The following is a 22,530-nucleotide window of genomic DNA, read 5'->3' as shown; positions in this document are numbered from 1 at the left end:
TGTAAGTCAGTTAACCAACGTTAGCTTGCCAAGTTAGCCAAGTTGCATTTCCAGAGTGTAGTTGTTCAAGTTCAAGGAGGTACTGTTCAAGTATGAAAATTGTGACGTGAAAATATAAATAAATCTGCTATATTTGAAATAATTTCAATAGTTTTCATGAGTGAATGTCTATTTTTAAAATGATACAAATCAAGTTTTTAATTTCCCGTATCTACAGCAATACATAGATGCAATACTAAGACGTGCAAGTCTACCTGTACAAGTCCCCAGAAACAAGGTTCACAAACAAGGTAAACTTTTTCATTTTGACTCTGCCATAGCCATGTGTCACAGTAGCATCTCTGTTGTCACTGGTTGTCAAAAAAGATCACAGCGTAGCAGACGGCAGCGCAACCTGGGTAACCTCCGCTCACTTCAACAAACCTCATCTACTGTAACCTCTTTCTCTGTTGGCCTGTGGAACTGTCAGTCTGCAGTCAAGAAAGCTGATTTCATCTCAGGTTATGCCAACCACCTCTCCCTAGGGCTCTTAGCTCTCACGGAGACATGGATCACACCTGAAGACAATGCTACCCCGGCAGCACTCTCCACCAACTATGCCTTCTCCCATACTCCCCGGCCATCTGGTCGTGGAGGTGGGACGGGGCTGCTGATTTCAGAAAACTGGAAATTCACTCCACTGCTGCCTTCAAACAGGTATGCCTCCTTTGAATATCATGCAATTATGGTAACTGCTCCTGTTAAAACTTATGTGATTGTTATCTACCGTCCACCAGGACAACAGGGTGATTTCGTCCATGAGCTGGACACCCTGCTGTCATCCATCCCTGAGCAGGAGTGTCCAACACTCATCCTTGGCGACATGAACATCCACCTAGACAATCCCAACTCAGCTGACTTTCGAACCCTGGTTCACTCGTTCGACCTACAACAGGTCCCCACTCCTCCAACTCACAAAGCAGGAAAAGAGCTTGACCTCATCCTTGCTCGGAACTGCACCACGGACAACCTAACGGTAACCCCTCTGCATTGCTCGGACCACTTCTTCATTCGCTTCGATGTTCGGCTCATTGAGCAACCCTCTGTCCCCCCTCCGATGGTCTCGTTCCGGCGCAACCTCCGCAACCTCTCTCCCACCCACTTTTCCTCTCTGGTTTCTTCTGCTCTTCCACCTTTATCCACTTTCTCCTCACTAGGTGTCAATGATGCCACAGAAGCTCTCTGCTCCACTCTGAGCTCATGCTTGAACAGCTTGTGTCCACTTTCCACCAGACCTGCTCGATCTACCCAGTCTCATTCGTGGCTGAGTGATACCCTCCGAACGCAGCGCTCCAATCTCAGAGCGGCTGAGAGAAAGTGGCACAAATCTGCCGCACTGGACGATCTTGCAAGCTACCAGACACTGCTGGCTTCCTTCTCATCCAGCATCACTGCTGCTAAGAAGATTTTTTCAATGACAAAATCAACGGTGCAACTGACGCTCGGAAACTATTCTCCACCTTCAAAACTCTGCTCTACCCTCCTCCTCCCCCCCCCAGCTACTAACCTCACTGCTGATAACTTTGCTTCCTTTTTCACAGAGAAAGTGGCAACCATCGGGAAACAGTTCGACCAACTGTCCCCCTCCCCTAAGGGCGCAACCGTCAATAGCTCATCTTTTCCTTCTTTCATCCCTCTCAGCGAGAGTGAGGTCTCTAAAATCCTAACAGGTAGCCGTCCAACTACATGCCCGCTGGACCCCATCCCATCCAACATCCTTCAAGCCATATCGCCTGCCGTCTTACCGGCAATAACACAGGTGATTAATGCTTCATTTAATTCTGGAACATTCCCTTCTCTTTTCAAAGTGGCTCGGGTAACGCCGCTGCTCAAGAAGCCGTCTCTCGATCCCACTTAGGTGGAAAACTATCGACCGGTCTCACTTCTCACGCTCCTATCTAAAACCATTGAGAGGGCAGCTTCCAAACAGGTCACCGAGTTCCTGTCAAAGAACAATCTCCTCGATCCGAACCAGTCTGGATTCAAAAGCGGTCACTCCACCGAAACAGCCCTGTTGTCTGTAACGGAGGCCTTAAAAACAGCTAGAGCAGCAGCTCAATCCTCGGCTCTCGTCCTGCTTGACTTATCAGCTGCGTTTGATACAGTCAACCACCGCATCCTTCTGTCCATACTGTCAAGTATGGGCATTTCTGGCAATGCGCACTCCTGGTTTGAATCCTACCTCACTGGGCGCTCGTTCAACGTGTCATGGCAAGGTCAGCTGTCTGTACCTCACCGCCTCACCACTGGGGTGCCCCAAGGCTCGGTGATGGGACCACTTCTCTTTGCCATTTACACCACCTCGTTGGGCCCTATCATCCGCTCGCATGGTTTTTCCTACCACTGTTATGCCGATGATACTCAACTGTTTCTGTCTTTCCCTCCTGAGGACACCACGGTCTCGGCGCGGATCTCGGACTGTCTCGCTGATATATCCACATGGATGAAAAATCACCACCTTCAGCTGAACCTGGCCAAAACGGAACTGATGGTCTTCCCAGCCAAACAGGTCATCCACCACAACATCAAGATCAATACTGACTCTTTATCTCTTGCTCCATCCAAAACAGCAAGAAACCTCGGGGTCATTATTGATGACCAACTGACCTTCACCGCCCACATCGCCTCTGTCTCCAGGTCGTGCCGCTTTGCGCTATACAACATCCGCAAAATCAGGCCGTACCTAACCCAGTATGCCACCCAGCTGCTGGTGCAAACCTTGGTGAGCTCCCGCCTTGACTACTGCAACGCCCTTCTAACGGGCCTGCCGGCTTGCGTGGTGAAACCACTACAGATGATCCAGAACGCGGCGGCGCGTCTGGTGTTCAACCAACCGAAAAGGGCACACGTCACCCCGCTACTCATCGAGCTCCACTGGCTGCCAGTAGCTGCTCGCATTAAGATCAAGTCACTTATGCTTGCCTACAGAGTGCTTACTGGTTCTGCTCCCACCTACCTAAATGCTCTTGTAAGGGCAAATGTTACACCCAGGACACTGCGCTCGTCTAGTGAGCGTCGTTTGGCACTGCCGTCCGTGCAAGCACGGCAATCCAGACTATTTTCATTTGTAGTTCCACGTTGGTGGAACGAACTGCCTAGTACTACCAGAGCAGGGGCGTCCCTCTCTACCTTCAAGAAGCTTTTGAAGACCCAACTCTTCAGAGAGCACCTCCCCTCCTAACTGGCACCTGACTAGCGCTTAACTTGCACTTCAGCAGTTACATTCCTGCACTTCTTTTTCCTTTTTTTCTAGGTCGTTGTTTTTCTAATTCTCATGTAAAGTAGTATTTATTGTTACACCATGCTTTTTATTGCTCTTAGCTTGACTGTTCTCTCCCTTGTACGTCACTTTGGACAAAAGCGTCTGCTAAATGACTAAATGTAAATGTAAATGTAAATACCCTATCATAATAACAGATTCATTCTAGTACAGGAGATACTTTTCAATAATTAAAAGTCTGTCTCGTTGTTTGTGTGACAATGACAATAAAGTACTTTAAACTTTGATAATTCTGTGGAAGCAAAAAACAGTCTCACCAGTTCAATGTTAAGCATCATAAATGAGTCATGTGCTTAGGCTACATAGATAGACAATTACAGGTAGCCTAGAATAATGGTAGGCCTACATTACTTAAAAACAAACACAAAAAAACATGTGTTCTTGTGGTGGTCTCTTAAAAGACACTAATGAAATGTCTTTTTCCCACATTAACTTCACATATTCTTTATCAACAAATATGTCAACTGGTAGTGTGTCACAGAACTTGTTATTTTTTAGATTATTCAGATCTCCCTCCCTCACCTTGACATTGCTTGGATTTCATTACATTTTTTACTGAAATTGTATTTGAATCTTTTTGTTTGTTTGTTTGTTTCTTAAATCACGTTTGGTATAGTAATACCTAAAAAACAATTCCAAAGATCCTGGAGTCTATGGGCCTGATCTGTATGTTCATAGTTCCAGCTGATTTTCACACAGAATATAGGAATACAATGCATTCACTTGCCTCAATGGCCTTAACATTTTCTATGCTGGAAAAACCTACACCTGTCACCCATCCGTGCAGACCAGTCACTTATCAGCCAAACACAGAGGTTAGGCCTACTGGGAAGCTTGTGCATGACGTCAACAAAGTTCTTATCACTGATATTGGTTCTTATTATCTGGCAAAAGGTTGTTATCTTTACTACTCTTCATTTCAGCCACTTTGTGATTAGTTTTAAGAAGAAAACTCTTTGTTTGACATTCCCCTTGCGATTTACAAGAACAAGGGTAAGATAAACTGCTTTTATGAATAAGGGCCCAGTCAGTGTCCCCGTTTTTCGATTACAAAGACAAAAACATGACATGTTTTGGAGGTGTTAACGTGTCTGAACTGAAAATGTCCCCGGATTTTGTCTCAGAAATCTGGTCACCTTACTTCACACGCCTCTGGAGACAGTCATGGTGAAAGAACAGGCTAGTCTTGTGTAGCTAGGCTACATTAACACAGGCTAGTCTTGTGTAGCTAGGCTACATTAACTTCACACGTCTCTGGAGACAGTCATGGTGAAAGAACAGGCTAGTCTTGTGTAGCTAGGCAGCTCCCATGACGCGCACTACGCGCTGTGCGTAGGGCACCAACTCCTGTGGGGGCACCAAAAAATAGGCAACTGAAAAATCATCATAGTTATAATAATTATAATGCCGATATTATTTTAGTATAGAAATATTAGGGACCTTTTAGGCATGTTTATCACAAAAGAGGCAGAACAAGAGATATTTTTAATTGCTTAAAAAAAGTTACGCAGGTGCCGCCCCCCTAGCTATCATTTCATGCAAACGGAAATCTTCCATTTAAATCGTTTGTTATTAAAAGTTTCCTTAGCTAGCTAACCATAGCCTTAGCTAGATAACCATAGCAACCAGGAATCACAACTTTAGCTGCAAAGTTATGGATCTGACAAGAGGTAAATAGCGCCCCCCCTTGACCCATCTAAAACAATGTTAAAACTGTGGCCAGGCAGTGAACTGCAACCAGTCTGAGTTACATAGGACGTTGAGACAGAGGCCCTGTTCGAAATGGGTTAAAATGCTGTTTAACGAATGACGTTCTGACTCTGATCGGAGCGCGGGCCAAAAAAAATCGAGCGCGGGCCCCAAATTGGGCAGCCTTGGTCTAATGCTATTTCAAGAAAACAACATGAAATTTGAGAGAAACTTGTAATAATTGTCGTGACTATTACTATGAACAATACATCCAAGCAAGTACAGTAGTGGTTTGCCAAAATTACACTGAAATTAATAGGTTCATGGTATGGCTAATGAAACCTTGCGATTTCCATTATTGTTGGTCAGCTCAGCTGTTGGCGCGCGCGCACACCTGGAAGAAAGTGTCCCTTATTTGGGGTTGAGGAAGTTGTTCTTTTTCGTTTTAATAAAATGTTAAACTGGCAGAAACAAACGTTCATAAAGGAGTTATGCTTAGGGCACCAAAATGGCTAGCAGCGGCACTGTAGCTAGGTGTACATTAACACAGGCTAGTCTTGTGTAGCTAGGTGTACATTAATTTCACACGTCTATGGAGACAGTCATGGTGAAAGAACAGGCTAGTCTTGTGTAGCTGGGTGTACATTAACTTCACAGAACAGGATAGTCTTGTGTAGCTAGGTGTACATTAACTTCACATGTCTTTGCCATTCTAGGGATAAAATATCGCCACACGGAGGATGTGTTATGCCTATTCACAAATGACTTGGACGAGCCTGGGATGATTTACATTGATGATCTACTCTGAGGTAAAAACAGCTAATTTCGCCAAAGGGTGACCAGTCTGCAGCACTGACAAGAACACAACATTTATTAATTAATTCATTCATTAATTTGATCCAAAGTGACTTACAAGTGAGGTACAACACTCAAGCTACTGAGACAGAGGGCTATTTAAGTGTATGCATGTGGTTAAATACAAACAAACATTTATAAATACAAGCATTTCTTTGTTTACACTTCAATGAGGGTTTTCATCCAGCAGATTATATTGATCAGATTGGACGAACATTTTACGCTCTTCATCCAGCAGATTATATTGATCAGATTGGACGAACTTCTTACCAATTTGATCAATGCGGAGCTCCTGTTCCTTCTTCTTATCTTCCAGGGTTTCAATCTGGAACAGTAGATCACTACAGTAGCTTTCATATCTGAGGAACTGGTGCTCACTCTGGTAATATTCCCAATGGACAATGTCATAGTCATACTGGAGGGATAACCTAGCGGCCGTTAGTGTGGCGTTATTATCTCTCAGCAGCTCCAGCTCTCTTCTCATTCCGGTGATGTTGAAAGATGACTGGTTCTCATTCGTGCCATTCTCTGCTCAAGAGACGAACAGAAGTGAAGGTAACATTATCAGAATCAGAATCAGAATCAGAATCATCTTTATTGGCCAAGTACATTTCCACATACAAGGAATTTGTCCTGGGTTTAATTGCTCTCAATGTACTTAAACTGAAAAATATGCATGCAACAGTTTAGGATAATAAATAAATATAATATATAATATAATAATAAAATATAATAATCTGTCAACTGTTCATTTGTCATATCGCCAAAATTGCTGTGGACGAGAGTCATTTGTTGTATCACTGTGTCTGTTATTTGTTTCATTACAACTGTTAAAGGTGAGGTCCGCGTTTCTCATCCTATACACCTTCAGTCAAAATCCTCTAGCTGTCTGTTATTGAAAGTGGATCCTCCACCATGCGATCTGCCTCAACGCAAGCATGCATACTCACTCAGGACAGCATGCATACTCACACACAGGGGCGACAGTGGTACAGGAGGTAAATAAGTCGTTTAGTAAGCAGAAGGTTGCTAGTTCGATTCCCTGTCGAAGCGTCCTTGAGCAAGACACTGAACCCCTAATTGCTCCTGATGTGCAGTGTGCCATCAGTGTAAATGTAAAATGTGTATACATTGTAAGTCGCACATATGTAAGTCGCTTTGGATAAAAGCGTCTGCTAAATGACTAAATGTAAATGTAAATGTACTCACTCAGCACAGCCATGCTTATCACAGCCATCAGGAGAGCAGTATGCATACTCACTCAGGACAGCCATCAGAAGAGCAGCATGCATACTCACTCAGCACAGCCATCAGAAGAGCAGCATGCATACTCACTCAGCACAGCCATCAGGAGAGCAGCATGCATACTCACTCAGCACAGCCATGCTTATCACAGCCATCAGGACACAGCATTCATACTCACTCAGCACAGCCATGCTTATCACAGCCATCAGGAGGGCAGCACAGGCCAACCCCAGAATCCCTGTAGCCAGGCGATATCGATCGGAGGAGCCGTAACTTCTCGCCGTAAATAAAGACACTGCAAAGGAAAACAACTAACTGACAGTAACTGAAGCACACAGACACAACACAACACACACATCACACACAACACAACACATCACACACAACACATAACCTGAATAAGCTCACGAGTTCTGCATTTGAAAAGAGCAGCAAAGTCCCTGTTTATCTATTCATCTCTTTACTTAGCAATTACTGTAGCTTACTGAGTTAGTTATTTAATACATACACTTTCAACACCATCTCTCACATCATGTAGCTTCTCACAAGACTGTACCTGTTATTGACATCCCAGATAGAACCAGACTTTGAATTTGAGTCCCCCAGCCCATCGCTGGGGTGGAGATGAACCATATCTGTGCCAAGGCTGAGCCAGCTTGACTCCTCAATTTTATTTCTATAGCGCTTAAACCGGCTAACCAAGCTCTACAGAGCCAAGTGCCTGAACCCCCCACAATGGCCACAGGGGAAAACTCCCTGTTACAGTTTTTTCCAATCATTTTAACTCTTGTACCAATACCATGTACACATTCCCAAAACACTTACAGTTTTTTCCAATAATTTTAGTTCTTGTACCTATACCATAGATACTTTCCCCAAACACTTAACACAATGGGCTTTACAGACCAAACCTCTGCATATCAGTTCACTTTTGGTGCAAATTGCATTACAACCACACCACAACCAATGCTGCCGTAACTTTAACACTTTAAAAGTTAACTGATATGCAGAGGTGTGTGTCTGTAAAGCCCACTGTGTTAAGTGTTTGGTAAAAGTGTTCATGGTATTGATACAAGAGTTAAAATTATTGGAAAAAACTAATCAGGAAGAAACCTTAAGCAGTATTTCATTTTCAATGTAGGCAATGCGTGGACAGTGGGGATAGGGGGTTAGCCACTGACAGTGCAGGTCTAATGGAGGCTAGCATGAAAGTAAACTTGTTAGCAGACATGATTTTTCACAGAGCACTTGTTAGCATACTCGTCTTTCTGTAGTATGCTTGCAAGTATGGTTGACTTTCTGCAGTGTACTTGTTAGTATAATTGCCTTTCTGCAGTATACTTGTTAAAATACTCGTTTTCCAAAACATATACTTGTTAGCATAGTTACAGGTAGTTACATACTAGTATACTTGTTAGATTACTTGCTTTTTTAGCATGTATACTTATTGTCATAGTCGCCTTACTGCAGTGTACTTTAGCATACTGGACTTTCTGCAGTGTACTTTAGCATACTCGCTTTTCTGTAGTGTACTTTAGCATACTTGCCTTTCTGCAGTGTACTTTAACATACTGGCCTTTCTGCTGTGTTACCATACTTGCCTTTCTCTAGGTCGTCTAAGGTTTGGTCTTCTCCGTTAAAGTCCTCATACCTTCCCCTCTCCTGCAGGCCTGTCTCACCTCCGCTCATCTTTGGGGAAATGTCTGTCTCACCTCCGCTCATCTTTGGGGAAATGTCTGTCTGTCTGTCTGTCTCTTGTCTCACGTTAGGAACTCATCCCATCTGCGGGGCGTACTGGCGTTAGTTGTCACATCCCATAAACAACAGACAGAGATGAAGATATGAAATGTGGATCATTTCCCTCATAAGGAGCAGTGGAAGTGTCTCTAACTGTGCTGTTTCTTTAGGATCACTTACTCTGGATATTGTTACTGTTGGACTGGGGACATTTGATATTTTTTTTAATCTATTGTAATACTTGACAACAAATATCTCATACTTCTTCTTTTAATTTCCTACCAGCTGTACTGAGTGCAAAAGCCACCCGTGGTGTTAAACATTAACATGACGAAGCATGATGACTGGCAGAGATCGGTCTCAAATCACATGATCAATCGCTCTGATCGGTCTCAAATCACATGATCAATCGCTCTGATCGGTCTTAAATCATGTGCTCCGCCTCCTTAAAGGAAGTACAAATACTATTACAATATTAAGAAAAATAATTAAAAAATGAAGAAAAATAAATATTATATATTAAGAGAGATTAATATAAAAAAATGAAGAAAAATAAATATTAAGCCTAGAGATTTCCTCTCTGCACTTCAATCCTCTTTCAAAACAGAGAATCCTATCCTTAGATGACAGCAGTGAGCTGCCTGAAGGTTTTTAAAACTTAAAAGGGAGACCAAAAGAATCCAGTGGTCTTATTAAAATTGTCCACAAAAAAGGGACAATAACCCTTATATCTGTACTTAAACAATTGTTCATTATGTAAAACTTGCTTGACGACTAGAAGCCATATCACTCAGCACAATGTTTTCTATTTTGTACGACTAAAATAAGTGTGAGTGTTCGTGTGTGTGTGTGTATGTGTGTGTGTGTATGTGTGTGCGTGTGTGTGTGTATCTGTGTGTGAGTGTGTGTGTGTGTGTGTGTGTGTACGTGTGTGTGTGTGTGTGTATGTGTGTAGTTCAAAAATAATAATAATAACAATAATAATAAGTGTGTAATTCAAAAATAAGAAATGTTATACCTGTAGGTCGTTTTGACTGCTCCTGGTAAAAAGTTAGCGTGTTCCCAGTTGGCCTTAGAGCACGGACATGTCCTGGAGATATTTCACCCAATCTGCCTGTTCAGGGTTAGTCTGCTCACCCTTACAGACCGAATATGCTCTCTTTCGTCATTCTGTGGGTAGAAATGACCCTTGATCCTCAATCGATATCAGCTCAAACAGGACAGTTGATTCAGACGATGTATCCAATCAGAATGGTGTGTGTGTGTGTGTGTGTGTACGTGTGTGTAAGTGTGTGTGTACATGTATGTGTGGTCTTGCATAGGCAAAGAAGAGGAACACACAGAATGGTGTGTGTGTACATTTAATCCAAAGTTGGGTAACAAAAAAAACAAAAAAACCTACACACAGAGATAATGCAGGCTGGAAAGGATAATGAATGATATTCAGACTTTTTTTTACATTTTCACCTGAGATACTGACTGAACCATCAAACCTTCATATGCTGTGCAGACAATACGAGGATCTGGTCCAGCAGGAACATTACTGGTGGGTGCTTCATCAGCCTTTGCACTGATGACAGCTGCCCTCTGCTGGATGCTTTGAGAAAGTGCACCCTTCAACACAGTGTAAATGTGAACCTATTCAGTAGCATGTCTGTTCTCTACTGGCCAATACAGGTACTGCAGTTTATCCATGTCCCCTGTATCATCACCTTAAGTCGCCATGAGATAACAATAACAGATGTGCCACAGCGATGGCAAACAGCCAATCCATCACTCATATACCTTCAGCATGACCTAGGTGACCACACGAGCCAATCAGCATGACCTAGGTGACCACACGAGCCAATCAATCACTCATATACCTTCAGCATGACCTAGGTGACCACCAGAGCCAATCAGCATGACCTAGGTGACCACAAGAGCCAATCAGCATGACCTAGGTGACCACAAGAGCCAATCAGCATGACCTAGGTGACCACAAGAGCCAATCAGCATGACCTAGTTGACCACAAGAGCCAATCAGCATGACCTAGGTGACCACAAGAGCCAATCAGCATGACCTAGTTGACCACAAGAGCCAATCAGCATGACCTAGGTGACCACAAGAGCCAATCAGCATGACCTAGTTGACCACAAGAGCCAATCAGCATGACCTAGGTGACCACAAGAGCCAATCAGCATGACCTAGGTGACCACAAGAGCCAATCAGCATGACCTAGTTGACCACAAGAGCCAATCAGCATGACCTAGGTGACCACAAGAGCCAATCAGCATGACCTAGTTGACCACAAGACAACTACAAATTCCAGTGTTCCAAATTTCATTGTGTGCAAATAAAATGACAATGAAGGCTTTCAATTTACATTTTTAAATTTCATGGCCTAATTTGTTACAACATTAGTATTACTCAGGCCATCAAGAGGGTCATGCACAGATGGTAAAAGGGGTGACAAATCTATAATCTGAATGTTATGAAGGACATGGGTAAAGTTCACTTCAAACAGCGTTTGTTTAACACAATTCTGAGGAATGAAATCAGGAACTGCAATGCAAGTACAAGAGCACTGTTTTTGGTTTGGTTTGGCTTGGCTTGGTTTGACTTGGCTTGGTTTGGCTTGACTTATATATATTTGTGTTCAATATTCCTGCCTGTTCCTGCACCACAGGCACTGCACTGCGTATGTTTGTTCTTGATAATACCAGAATAGAAACAAGATAATAGATAAAGGAACAAATAGTAGTTCAACTTTGGCCTTCTGGTGCGAGTGACGTTTTTGAACACACGTAATGAGTATAGCAGTGAAGAGAGGACATTTTGTGGAAAACAAATCATTTTATTATGGCGTAAAATGCAATGCTTCCCCCTAACATAGCTACCAAAATGCCATCAAGCTTAGTTTTGCTCATTGCTAAAGCCACACTAGCTATCCAGACTAGCTGTTACTGGCTGAGGCCCTTTGGCACAGATCCACTTTAGCGGGTGCCTGCAGGGGACGTCATTCCAGCTCTTCAGGGGGTTCACTGCGGGATAGGTGGCCACACAGTCCTCATAGCCATAGTCATCATTGGGCTCTCCGTCCATCCAGTAGCTGAACCCAACGCCAAACACACACACACACACACACACACACACACACACACACACACACACACACACACACACAAACACACACACACACACACACACACACACACCATAGTCATCATTGGGCTCTCCGTCCATCCAGTACCTGAACCCAACGCCAAACACACAAACACACACACACACACACACACACACACCATAGTCATCATTGGGCTCTCCGTCCATCCAGTACCTGAACCCAACGCCAAACACACACACACACACACACACACACAAACCAAAACGTCTTCTCCAGATTTTCCAAACCAATAAAATTATGTCATAATACATGTATTGTCCCCCTGAACACCAAAATAAAATCAGTTGTATTATTGTTCAGTAGTAGTAGTGGTTGCAGTAGTAATAGTAAACTTAGCATACTAGTATGTCATGCTAATTACCCTCTGGAAAGCAAAGACCCAGTTGTCCATTTCCATGTTCCTTCTGTGTCTTTATCTCTCAGTCCAATCCAGTATCCAGATCTGTAGCTAAAGCCTTCATCGTGGAGGCCCCGCAGAACCCCTACAATAAATGTCTACAAACACACACACGCACAAGCACACACACAGGGATTTGAGCTCAGGTATGACATTCATAATAACATCGTGTTATTGTAGTATCTAAAAAAAAAAACAGTGAGTCTTTAACTCTTAAACAACAGTCAGTAGTAGTATCTAAAAAAAAAAACAGTGTTGCCAGGAGACTGGATGAGTAGATCTAAAGTTTATTGCCGTCTTCCCGTCCAGCAAAGGAGGTGGAGTAAGCTGTTTCAAAGGCACCTGACTCCTACTATAATTGTGTGTGTGGTAGTTGCTGTTTCTGTAGCCAATCAGGATTAGCTTCACTTTCGGCTTTGTCAACCAGTGAAGTATGACTGCCCCTGAGTTACTTCATGTTTACCAGATTGAAAAATGACTACATTAAGTCACATCACGTATAGTCAAGTCATTTCTGATGTGGGAACCAAATTTTTCTTTTCTTATTTTCTCATCCATTCAAAACAGCTTGGGGGCCTTTTTAGAGTCTCTCTCTTTGCACTGCCACCTCACAGCAAAAAGGTCCTGGGTTAGATTCCCGCATGGGGCGCTGTTGGCTCTGGGGGCAGGTTCTCCCCAGGCCTTCAGTGCTCAGGTGGGCTATCTCCCGGGCCTTTCCTCCACAAAGAACCCCAACATAAAAACATGCAGAAGAACAGATCGCTCTCATGTCCGTCCCTGACCAGGACTGGACCTGAGCACTTGGCTTGGTCCCCGGGCGGCATAAAGGCTGCCCACTGCTCCTGGCTGCCCTTGAGGAAGGACAGCTTGGATGGGTTAAAGGCAGAGGAAGAATTTCACCGGAGACCGCTTCGGGCATGTGTGTGTGTGTGTGTGTGTGTGTGTGTGTGTGTGTTCTGTGTCGCCGCCCATTGCACGTGTGTGTTGTTGTGTGTCATTGTTGTGTGACGACAAATAAACGACTTTCAAGTCGCCTGTGATTATTATACTGTGATTTTTTATCCTTTGTCCTACCTGTGTCTCCAAAGTGTCCACTATGGCCAAGTCGGCGCCGCGTTTGGTGCAGTCCGCCCTGGCCTCGTCCCAGCCCCTGCGCTCAATCTCACTCGAGATGGGAAAGTAGTAACAGGTGTCATTCAGCAGATCCCACCCTGGGGGGCAGCCCCCACAGCTACGCTCTGCAAGGGAAAGAACAGGCTAGTCTTGTGTAGCTAGGCTACATTAACACAGGCTAGTCTTGTGTATTTAGGTGTACATTAACTTCACATGTCTCTGGAGACAGTCATGATGAAAGAACAGGCTAGTCTTATGTAGCTAGGCTACATTAACACAGGCTAGTCTTGTGTAGCTAGGTGTACATTAACTTCACACGCCTCTGGAGACAGTCATGATGAAAGAACAGGCTAGTCTTATGTAGCTAGGCTACATTAACACAGGCTAGTCTTGTGTAGCTAGGTGTACATTAACTTCACACGCCTCTGGAGACAGTCATGGTGAAAGAACAGGCTAGTCTTGTGTAGCTAGGCTACATTAACTTCACGCGTCTCTGGAGACAGTCATGATTAGAAAAAGGATAGTCTTGTGTAGCTAGGTGTACATTAACTTCACACGTCTCTGGAGACAGTCATGGTGAAAGAACAGGCTAGTCTTGTGTAGCTAGGCTACATTAACTTCACAGAACAGGCTAGTCTTGTGTAGCTAGGCTACATTAACTTCACAGAACAGGCTAGTCTTGTGTAGCTAGGCTACATTAACACAGGCTAGTCTTGTGTAGCTAGGTGTACATTAACTTCACACGTCTCTGGAGACAGTCATGGTGAAATGTGGACCAAATATGGGTGGGAATGATGATGGCCAAACCAATCCAAAACGTATCCTAAAAGTACAGGAACGCGTGCATGTGGGCGACGGATCTCCCAAAGGCCCAAAGGTTGTGTTTGTGCTCAGTGTTCTAGACCACAGTTTCAACAAGGTGTCTCCAGACTGTGTGAACTCTTCGTCACGTAGCACCGACTGCCGAGATGACCTCTGGCTCTGTGAGACTAGCAAGACGGGGAACCTGTCAGGGTAGCATGTCCTCCTACTGTTACCACTCTCCTGCCCTTAAGATATACATTTATTCAATTAGCAGATGATTCTATCCATAGCTACTCACAGTATACAGGTATACATTTAAACAGTAGGTGTTTTTCTTGGGTATCTAACCCATGGTATTGTAAGCACCTTGCTATACCAGTTGAGTTACAAGACGGGGGTGCAAAAGGGGACAAAGATGTGAATCCCTCCCCCCTCAGGGAAATATCAGGGGGGTGAGCCAATCAGAGGCAGAGTAAGGCAGGTCATGTCTTTGTCATTCTAGGGATAAAATATCGCCACGCGGGGGATGTGTTATGCCTACTCACAAATGACTTGGACGAGCCTGGGACGATTTACATTGATGATCTACTCTGAGGTAAAAACAGCTAATTTCGCCAAAGGGTGACAAGTCTGCATCACTGACAAGAACACAACATTTATTAATTCATTAATTCGATTCCGATTCCATAACGATTCTTGCTTATCGATTCGATTCCTTATCGATTCTCCTATCGATTCTTTTGGGCAAGGAAAAAAAAAATATACATGTTTTAAATAACCAAAAACAAACCTAAGAATAGGTGAAAAACTCTCAAAGTAGGGTCCAGAGACCTATAGCCTAGGGATCCTTTTCCTTGATGGGGTGCTAGGGGGTCCCAACAAAGAAAAAAAGTATTTGTTTTGACTATAATTCCAACCATAAGTAACAGAATGTGTGACTGATTTGGTAATGGGTTTCATACAATTTTTGTAATAAAACATCTAAACTCAAAAATCAGATGGGGGAGCCTGGAAAATAATCTTATCAAATAGGGATCCCTCCCTGGACTAATTTGTGGCAGTTTAGGGGTCCTTGATATACCAGAGTTTGAGAACCGCTGTGCTAAATAATATTTTAACTTGCCAACTACAGTGCTGTTTTTTTTTTTTAAGTGTATTCTCCTTAAACTAACATAAAACTGACAAACAAATAGTGAAAGCTGGTTTACACAATGAAACAAATGGCACTAACACAATAGACTGTTAGAGTTTACCTTCGATATTAACAGCTGAAGCGCTAACGTTAGCCACGCTGCTGTTGCTTGGTTGAGATTCAGTAACATTATCGTCACTCCGTAGCGCTCAAAAACGTGACATTCCTGCAAAGTAATTGCATGCAGTATGGACAAATGTTTCGGCGTAATGGTAGTTTTTCCCCCCTTTGACGAAAGAGACGTTTTGCAAGCATTGCAAGTGGCCCTATGGTCATATTCAAGCTACTGAGACAGAGGGCTCTTTAAGTGTATGCATGTGTGTAAATACAAACAAACATTTATAAATACAAGCATTTCTTTGTTTACATTTCCATTAGGGTTTTCATCCAGCAGATTATATTATTCAGATTGGACGAACATTTTATGCTCTTCATCCAGCAGATTATATTGATGAGATTGGACAAACTTCTTACCAATTTGATCAATGCGGAGCTTCTGTTCCTTCGTCTTATCTTCCAGGGTTTCGATACGTGACGGTAGACTATCACAGGAGTAATCTTGTCGTCTTAGCCATGATTGGTGATTGTCCATCTCGGCTTTGTCTAATTGATCCTGGAGGGACACCATAGCGGCCGTTAGTGTGGCGTTATTATCTCTCAACAGCTCCAGCTCTCTTCTCATTCCGGTGATATTGAAAGATGACTGGTTCTCATTCGTGCCATTCTCTGCTCAAGAGACAAACAGAAGTGAAGGTAACATTATTTGTCATATCGCCAAAATTGCTGTGGACAAGAGTCATTTGTTGTATCACTGTGTCAAAGACTTAAACCACCCCACACTTACCTGAAGACTTATCCCAAATAAGTGCACATATTGTGCTTTTTGACTAAAACTAGCAAGATAATGAGCTAAAAGTAAACAGCCTCACCTTGCAAACACCAACAACAGCACAGTTGGTATTGACAGAAGCTAACTAGCTTGCTTATGGGCATATTTGGCAATGTGTTTTTTTGGTATATGCTGTGCTATAAAAGCTGTGTTTGACATTTTCACAGGATTTCAGCCCTGGATCACTAAACACACTGAAGTAGCTGGAGCAGCTGGTGGAAACAACATGTGCCCACATCTGTCCTTCAAATGGCCAAACACGGGCAAAATCAATTAGAGAATGTTGTTAACAAAAAGTTATAAACCTGCATAATGTACCCCTCACATCTGTAAACGAGGACCTGTTATACTTTTCCATTTCTCCCCTTTCCTTTAGTGTGTTATATAGCCTTTAGTGTGTTATAGCCTTTAGTGTGTTATATAGCCTTTAGTGTGTTATAGCCTTTAGTGTGTTATATAGTGTGTTATAGCCTTTAGTGTGTTATATAGTGTGTTATAGCCTTTAGTGTGTTATATAGTGTGTTATATAGTGTGTTATAGCCTTTAGTGTGTTATAGCCTTTAGTGTGTTATATAGTGTGTTATAGCCTTTAGTGTGTTATATAGTGTGTTATATAGTGTGTTATAGCCTTTAGTGTGTTATAGCCTTTAGTGTGTTATATAGTGTGTTATAGCCTTTAGTGTGTTATAGCCTTTAGTGTGTTATATAGCCTTTAGTGTGTTATATAGCCTTTAGTGTGTTATATAGTGTGTTATAGCCTTTAGTGTGTTATATAGTGTGTTATATAGTGTGTTATAGCCTTTAGTGTGTTATATAGTGTGTTATAGCCTTTAGTGTGTTATATAGTGTGTTATATAGTGTGTTATAGCCTTTAGTGTGTTATAGCCTTTAGTGTGTTATATAGCCTTTAGTGTGTTATAGCCTTTAGTGTGTTATAGCCTTTAGTGTGTTATATAGCCTTTAGTGTGTTATATAGCCTTTAGTGTGTTATATAGTGTGTTATAGCCTTTACTGTGTTATATAGTGTGTTATAGCCTTTAGTGTGTTAGATAGCCTTTAGTGTGTTATATAGTGTGTTATAGCCTTTAGTGTGTTATATAGTGTGTTATATAGTGTGTTATAGCCTTTAGTGTGTTATATAGTGTGTTATAGCCTTTAGTGTGTTACATAGTGTGTTATATAGTGTGTTATAGCCTTTAGTGTGTTATATAGCCTTTAGTGTGTTATAGCCTTTAGTGTGTTATATAGTGTGTTATATAGCCTTTAGTGTGTTATATAGCCTTTAGTGTGTTATATAGTGTGTTATATAGCCTTTAGTGTGTTATAGCCTTTAGTGTGTTATATATCCTTTAGTGTGTTATAGCCTTTAGTGTGTTATATATCCTTTAGTGTGTTATAGCCTTTAGTGTGTTATATAGTGTGTTATATAGCCTTTAGTGTGTTATATAGCCTTTAGTGTGTTATATAGTGTGTTATAGCCTTTAGTGTGTTATATAGCCTTTAGTGTGTTATAGCCTTTAGTGTGTTATAGCCTTTAGTGTGTTATAGCCTTTAGTGTGTTATATAGCCTTTAGTGTGTTATAGCCTTTAGTGTGTTATATAGTGTGTTATATAGTGTGTTATATAGCCTTTAGTGTGTTATAGCCTTTAGTGTGTTATACCAGTGGTTCTCAACCTTTTTTCAGTGATGTACCGCCTGTGAAATATTTTTTCAGCCAATTACCCCCTAACCAGCGCAAAGCATTTTTGATTGAAAAAAATATGTAATACACAGCGCTATGCCATCATTGTCTGATTTATTAAACTGTCAACACTGAAGATTGAACATTGAACATTGTTGCATTGGACTGAGTGCTTTTGCAATTACATTTTAGTGAGAAACTTGTGCTTGTGCTTCACTGAGAATCTTTGTCAGTCTTTGTGGCAGGGAGGCAACTGCTGTGATCAAGCTCTTCTCCAGGCACAGTCTGTTTCTCTGCTTTGTTTTGATCATAGTCATTGCAGAGAAGGAGGCCTCATAAATGTGGAGGCAAAGGGTAGTAGCTGCTCCAAAGCTTTCTCTCCCAGGTCAGGGTGCTCCTGCTTCATCAGTGCGGATGTGGCAAACTTCATCTGGAGGCCATGTTCAGATGACACTTGCAGGAGTGTTTCCTGATTAGTGACAGGTAGCTTGCTTCCGTATGCTTCGGACAAGAGAAATGGGTTTCTCACCCAATCCAGCTGTGTATATTTCTCCTCCATGTCAGGAAAGTAGGAAATTGAAAATGAAAATTTTGAATCTAGTTGGTCAAATGTCCCACGATGACCAACTTGACTGGAGCTCTGTCCACATCCTCACTAGAGAGAAAATCACCCACCTGAGGAAAGCAGGTGAAATCCCCCAGTGCAGAGGCTCTTCTCCACAGCTCTGATTTCTTCAGGAAGCCACCCACTTTGTCATACAGGTTTAAAATAATGGTGTCCTTTCCCTGCAGAGACATATTCAGTTCGTTCAGTTTGCACATCTTTGCAAGCCAGTCTGTGTCCTGGAACAAGGTGGCATGGGGAGATCTGTGCTCAATCAGAAAGGTATACTTCAGATCGTAATTCCAACAGCCGGTTGAGTATTCTCCCTTGAGAGAGCCAACGCACTTCTGTGTTCAGCAGCAGTTGTGTGTGTTCAGCTCCCATGTTTTCGCGAAAAAAATTCCTGCGTATTATACAGTTACTTGCCAAAACGATAGAAGAAATTCCTCCAGAAAACCTCTATTTAATAATTTTGTTGCCGTTTCGTGATTTCCGCTAAGAAAAAATTGTTCTTCAGGCTAATAGAACTTTAAAGTTTCAAGTGTTGCGTAGCAACCCATTACTTGCCTTCAAGTTACAATGACTTTCCGTTACGTTAAATGACCGGACTACTTGCGGAATGATATGAAAGCCCAAAACCCGTTGCCAATGACAGCAGTCATTAACTTTTCGCAGCTGTGAATATCAAGACATTACAGACCTACGAACGTTGGGGTGGCCCATTCAAATCAATGGAACTGTTTGGAACATTCTGAATAGCCGTATAATAACTATATTTAAAGGATTTTTTAATGGATGCTAATTTAAAATATATTTTTTTTTTAAATCTTGCGTACCTCCTTGACTGCCTTCACCTACCCCAAGGCGTACGTGTACCCCCGGTTGAGAACCACTGTGTTATATAGCCTTTAGTGTGTTATAGCCTTTAGTGTGTTATATAGTGTGATTATAGCCTTTTGTGCATGTAAACAGTCTGTTAACGGTCTGCAAAGTTACTAAGCCCAAAGTACCCACCAGAGGGAGTGACTCTCTCCCACAGACCTACTCTTCTCAGCTGCCTGAATTCCAGCCCTTTTCCCTCGTTACAGAATAACCCAATCCTTTTCGCCCACCTAGCTGACCAATAAGAGCACACCGGGCACATCGAGAGGGGTGGCTTAAAGACACAGACACAGAGCTCTAAGTGATCACTCTCTGAGTGTTTCAGACAGAGGGTGAATATAGATATAGAGTATCAGAAACATTGAAGCACGTAAATGTATTCTAGTACACCCCAAAATAAACTGATGAACATTGAAAATGAGCATAATAGATCCCCTTTAACATAATAGATCCTCTTTAACATTAAATCTAAAAAGTTGCTGAAAGTGGACCATCCACCATGCGATCTGCCTCAACGCAAGCATGCATACTCACTCAGCACAGCATGCATACTCACTCAGCACAGCCATGCTTATCACAGCCATTAGGAGAGCAGTATGCATACTCACTGGGCACAGCCATCAGGAGAGCAGCATGCATACTCACTCAGGACACAGCATGCATACTCACTCAGCACAGCCATGCTTATCACAGCCATCAGGAGGGCAGCACAGGCCAACCCCAGAATTCCTGTAGCCAGGCGATATCGATCGGAGGAGCCGTAACTTCTCGCCGTAAATAAAGACACTGCAAAGGAAAACAACTAACTGACAGTAACTGAAGCACACAGACACATCACACACAACACATAACCTGAATAAGCTCACGAGTTCTGGATTTGAAAAGAGCAGCAAAGTCCCTGTGTATCTATTCATCTCTTTACTTAGCAATTACTGTAGCTTACTGAGTTAGTTATTTAATACATAAACTTTCAACACCATCTCTCACATCATGTAGCTTCTCTGTACCTGTTATTGACATCCCAGATAGAACCAGACTTTGAATTTGAGTCCCCCAGCCCATCGCTGGGGTGGAGATGAACCATATCTGTGCCAAGGCTTTCTCTAGTATGCTTGCAAGCATGGTTGACTTTCTGCAGTGTACTTGTTAGTATAATTGCCTTTCTGCAGTATACTTGTTAAAAGACTCATTTTCTAAGACATATTAGCATAGTTACATGTTAGCATAGTCACAAGTAGTTACATACTAGTATACTTGTTAGATTACTTGCTTTTTTAGCATGTATACTTATTGTCATAGTCACCTTACTGCAGTATACTTTAGCATACTGGCCTTTCTGCAGTGTACTTTGGCATACTGGCCTTTCTGCAGTGTACTTTAGCATCCTGGCCTTTCTGCTGTGTTACCATACTTGCCTTTCTCTAGGTCGTCTAAGGTTTGGTCTTCTCCGTTAAAGTCCTCATACCTTCCCCTCTCCTGCAGGCCTGTCTCACCTCCGCTCATCTTTGAGGAAATGTCTGTCTCACCTCCGCTCATCTTTGGGGAAATGTCTGTCTGTCTGTCTGTCTCTTGTCTCACGTTAGGAACTCATCCCATCTGCGGGGCGTACTGGCGTTAGTTGTCACATCCCATAAACAACAGACAGAGATGAAGATATGAAATTTGGATCATTTCCCTCATAAGGAGCAGCGGAAGTGTCTCTAACTGTGCTGTTTCTTTAGGATCACTTACTCTGGATATTGTTACTGTTGGACTGGGGACATTTGATATTTTTTTTAATCTATTTTATCTTGACAACAAATATCTCATACTTCTTCTTTTAATTTCCTACCAGCTGTACTGAGTGCAAAAGCCACCCGTGGTGTTAAACATTAACATGGCGAAGCATGATGACTGGCAGAGATCGGTCTCAAATCACATGATCAATCGCTCTGATCAGTCTCAAATCACATGATCAATCGCTCTGATCGGTCTCAAATCACATGATCAATCGCTCTGATCGGTCTCAAATCATGTGCTCCGCCTCCTTAAAGGAAGTACAAATACTATTACAATATTAAGAAAAATAATTAAAAAATGAAGAAAAATAAATATTAAGCCTAGAGATTTCCTCTCTGCACTTCAATCCTCTTTCAAAACAGAGAATCCTATCCTTAGATGACAGCAGTGAGCTGCCTGAAGGTTTTTAAAACTTAAAAGGGAGACCAAAAGAATCCAGTGGTCTTATTAAAATTGTCCACAAAAAAGGGACAATAACCCTTATATCTGTACTTAAACAATTGTTCATTATGTAAAACTTGCTTGACGACTAGAAGCCATATCACTCAGCACAATGTTTTCTATTTTGTACGACTAAAATAAGTGTGGGGTAGTTCAAAAATAATAATAATAACAATACTAATAAGTTTGTAATTCAAAAATAAGAAATGTTATACCTGTAGGTCGTTTTGACTGCTCCTGGTAAAAAGCTAGCGTGTTCCCAGTTGGCCTTAGAGCACGGACATGTCCTGGAGATATTTCACCCAATCTGCCTGTTCAGGGTTAGTCTGCTCACCCTTACAGACCGAATATACTCTCTTTCGTCATTCTGTGGGTAGAAATGACCCTTGATCCTCAATCGATATCAACTCAAACAGGACAGTTGATTCAGACGATGTATCCAACCAGAATGGTGTGTGTGTGTGTGTGTGTGTACGTGTGTGTAAGTGTGTGTGTACATGTGTGTGTGGTCTTGCATAGGCAAAGAAGAGGAACACACAGAATGGTGTGTTTGTAGATTTAATCCAAAGTTGGGTAACAAAAAAAACAAAAAAAACCTACACACAGAGATAATGCAGGCTGGAAAGCATAATGAATGATATCCAGACATTTTTCTTTTACATTTTCACCTGAGATGCTGACTGAACCATCAAACCTTCATATGCTGTGCAGACATAAGGATCTGGTCCAGCAGGA

General features: G+C 42.3%; 2 protein-coding genes and 1 long non-coding RNA gene across 9 annotated transcripts in view; all 3 read right to left on the bottom strand.

The window, feature by feature from the left end:
• LOC116221167 (CD209 antigen-like protein E) overlaps positions 1-10,034 on the bottom strand; it is a 12,985-nt gene extending 2,951 nt beyond the window's left edge. The window contains exons 1-5 of one of the 6 annotated variants that reach the window (XM_031571071.2): positions 9,864-10,034; positions 8,821-8,890; positions 8,710-8,787; positions 7,287-7,403; positions 6,134-6,391 (exon numbers count right to left, since the gene is read on the bottom strand). In XM_031571071.2, coding sequence (XP_031426931.1) covers positions 6,134-6,391; positions 7,287-7,403; positions 8,710-8,787; positions 8,821-8,830 — 463 coding nt within the window. In that variant the 5' untranslated portion in view covers positions 8,831-8,890; positions 9,864-10,034. Of the gene's footprint in view, positions 1-6,133; positions 6,392-7,072; positions 7,131-7,286; positions 7,404-8,709; positions 8,968-9,863 lie in introns of those variants that run through there. The other 5 variants (XM_031571070.2, XM_042708349.1, XM_031571073.2 and 2 more) reach the window with 5 other exon arrangements.
• A 366-nt stretch (positions 10,035-10,400) lies between these two features.
• Positions 10,401-22,530, bottom strand: part of LOC116221172 — a 29,952-nt gene continuing 17,822 nt past the window's right edge. For both annotated transcript variants that reach the window (XR_004164052.2, XR_004164053.2), the window contains exon 3: positions 10,401-11,125. This is a non-coding gene — a long non-coding RNA (uncharacterized LOC116221172). The remainder of the gene's footprint in view (positions 11,126-22,530) is intronic.
• On the bottom strand, positions 11,662-22,164 carry LOC116221169 (C-type lectin domain family 4 member G-like). The gene is made up of 8 exons (XM_031571077.2): positions 22,011-22,164; positions 21,102-21,171; positions 20,991-21,068; positions 20,245-20,361; positions 15,993-16,244; positions 13,484-13,647; positions 12,374-12,507; positions 11,662-11,937 (listed from the first exon to the last, which is right to left on the bottom strand). Exons 2-8 carry the CDS (start codon positions 21,109-21,111, stop codon positions 11,769-11,771), a joined length of 924 nt encoding a protein of 307 aa, XP_031426937.1. The 5' UTR covers positions 21,112-21,171; positions 22,011-22,164; the 3' UTR covers positions 11,662-11,768.

The sequence above is a fragment of the Clupea harengus genome, chromosome 7, assembly GCF_900700415.2.
Source record: "Clupea harengus chromosome 7, Ch_v2.0.2, whole genome shotgun sequence".
Taxonomy (NCBI): domain Eukaryota; kingdom Metazoa; phylum Chordata; class Actinopteri; order Clupeiformes; family Clupeidae; genus Clupea; species Clupea harengus.
Note: the sequence above shows the minus strand (reverse complement) of the source record. Positions and strands in the feature narration are given on the sequence as shown.

Coding starts and splice junctions, on each gene's coding strand:
- LOC116221169 (XM_031571077.2), bottom strand. Junction 20,362..20,990: donor CTTAGACGACCTAGAGAAAG/GCAAGTATGGTA, acceptor TTTCCTTTGCAG/TGTCTTTATTTACGGCGAGA. Junction 12,508..13,483: donor TGGACACTTTGGAGACACAG/GTAGGACAAAGG, acceptor GTGTGTTTGTAG/ACATTTATTGTAGGGGTTCT.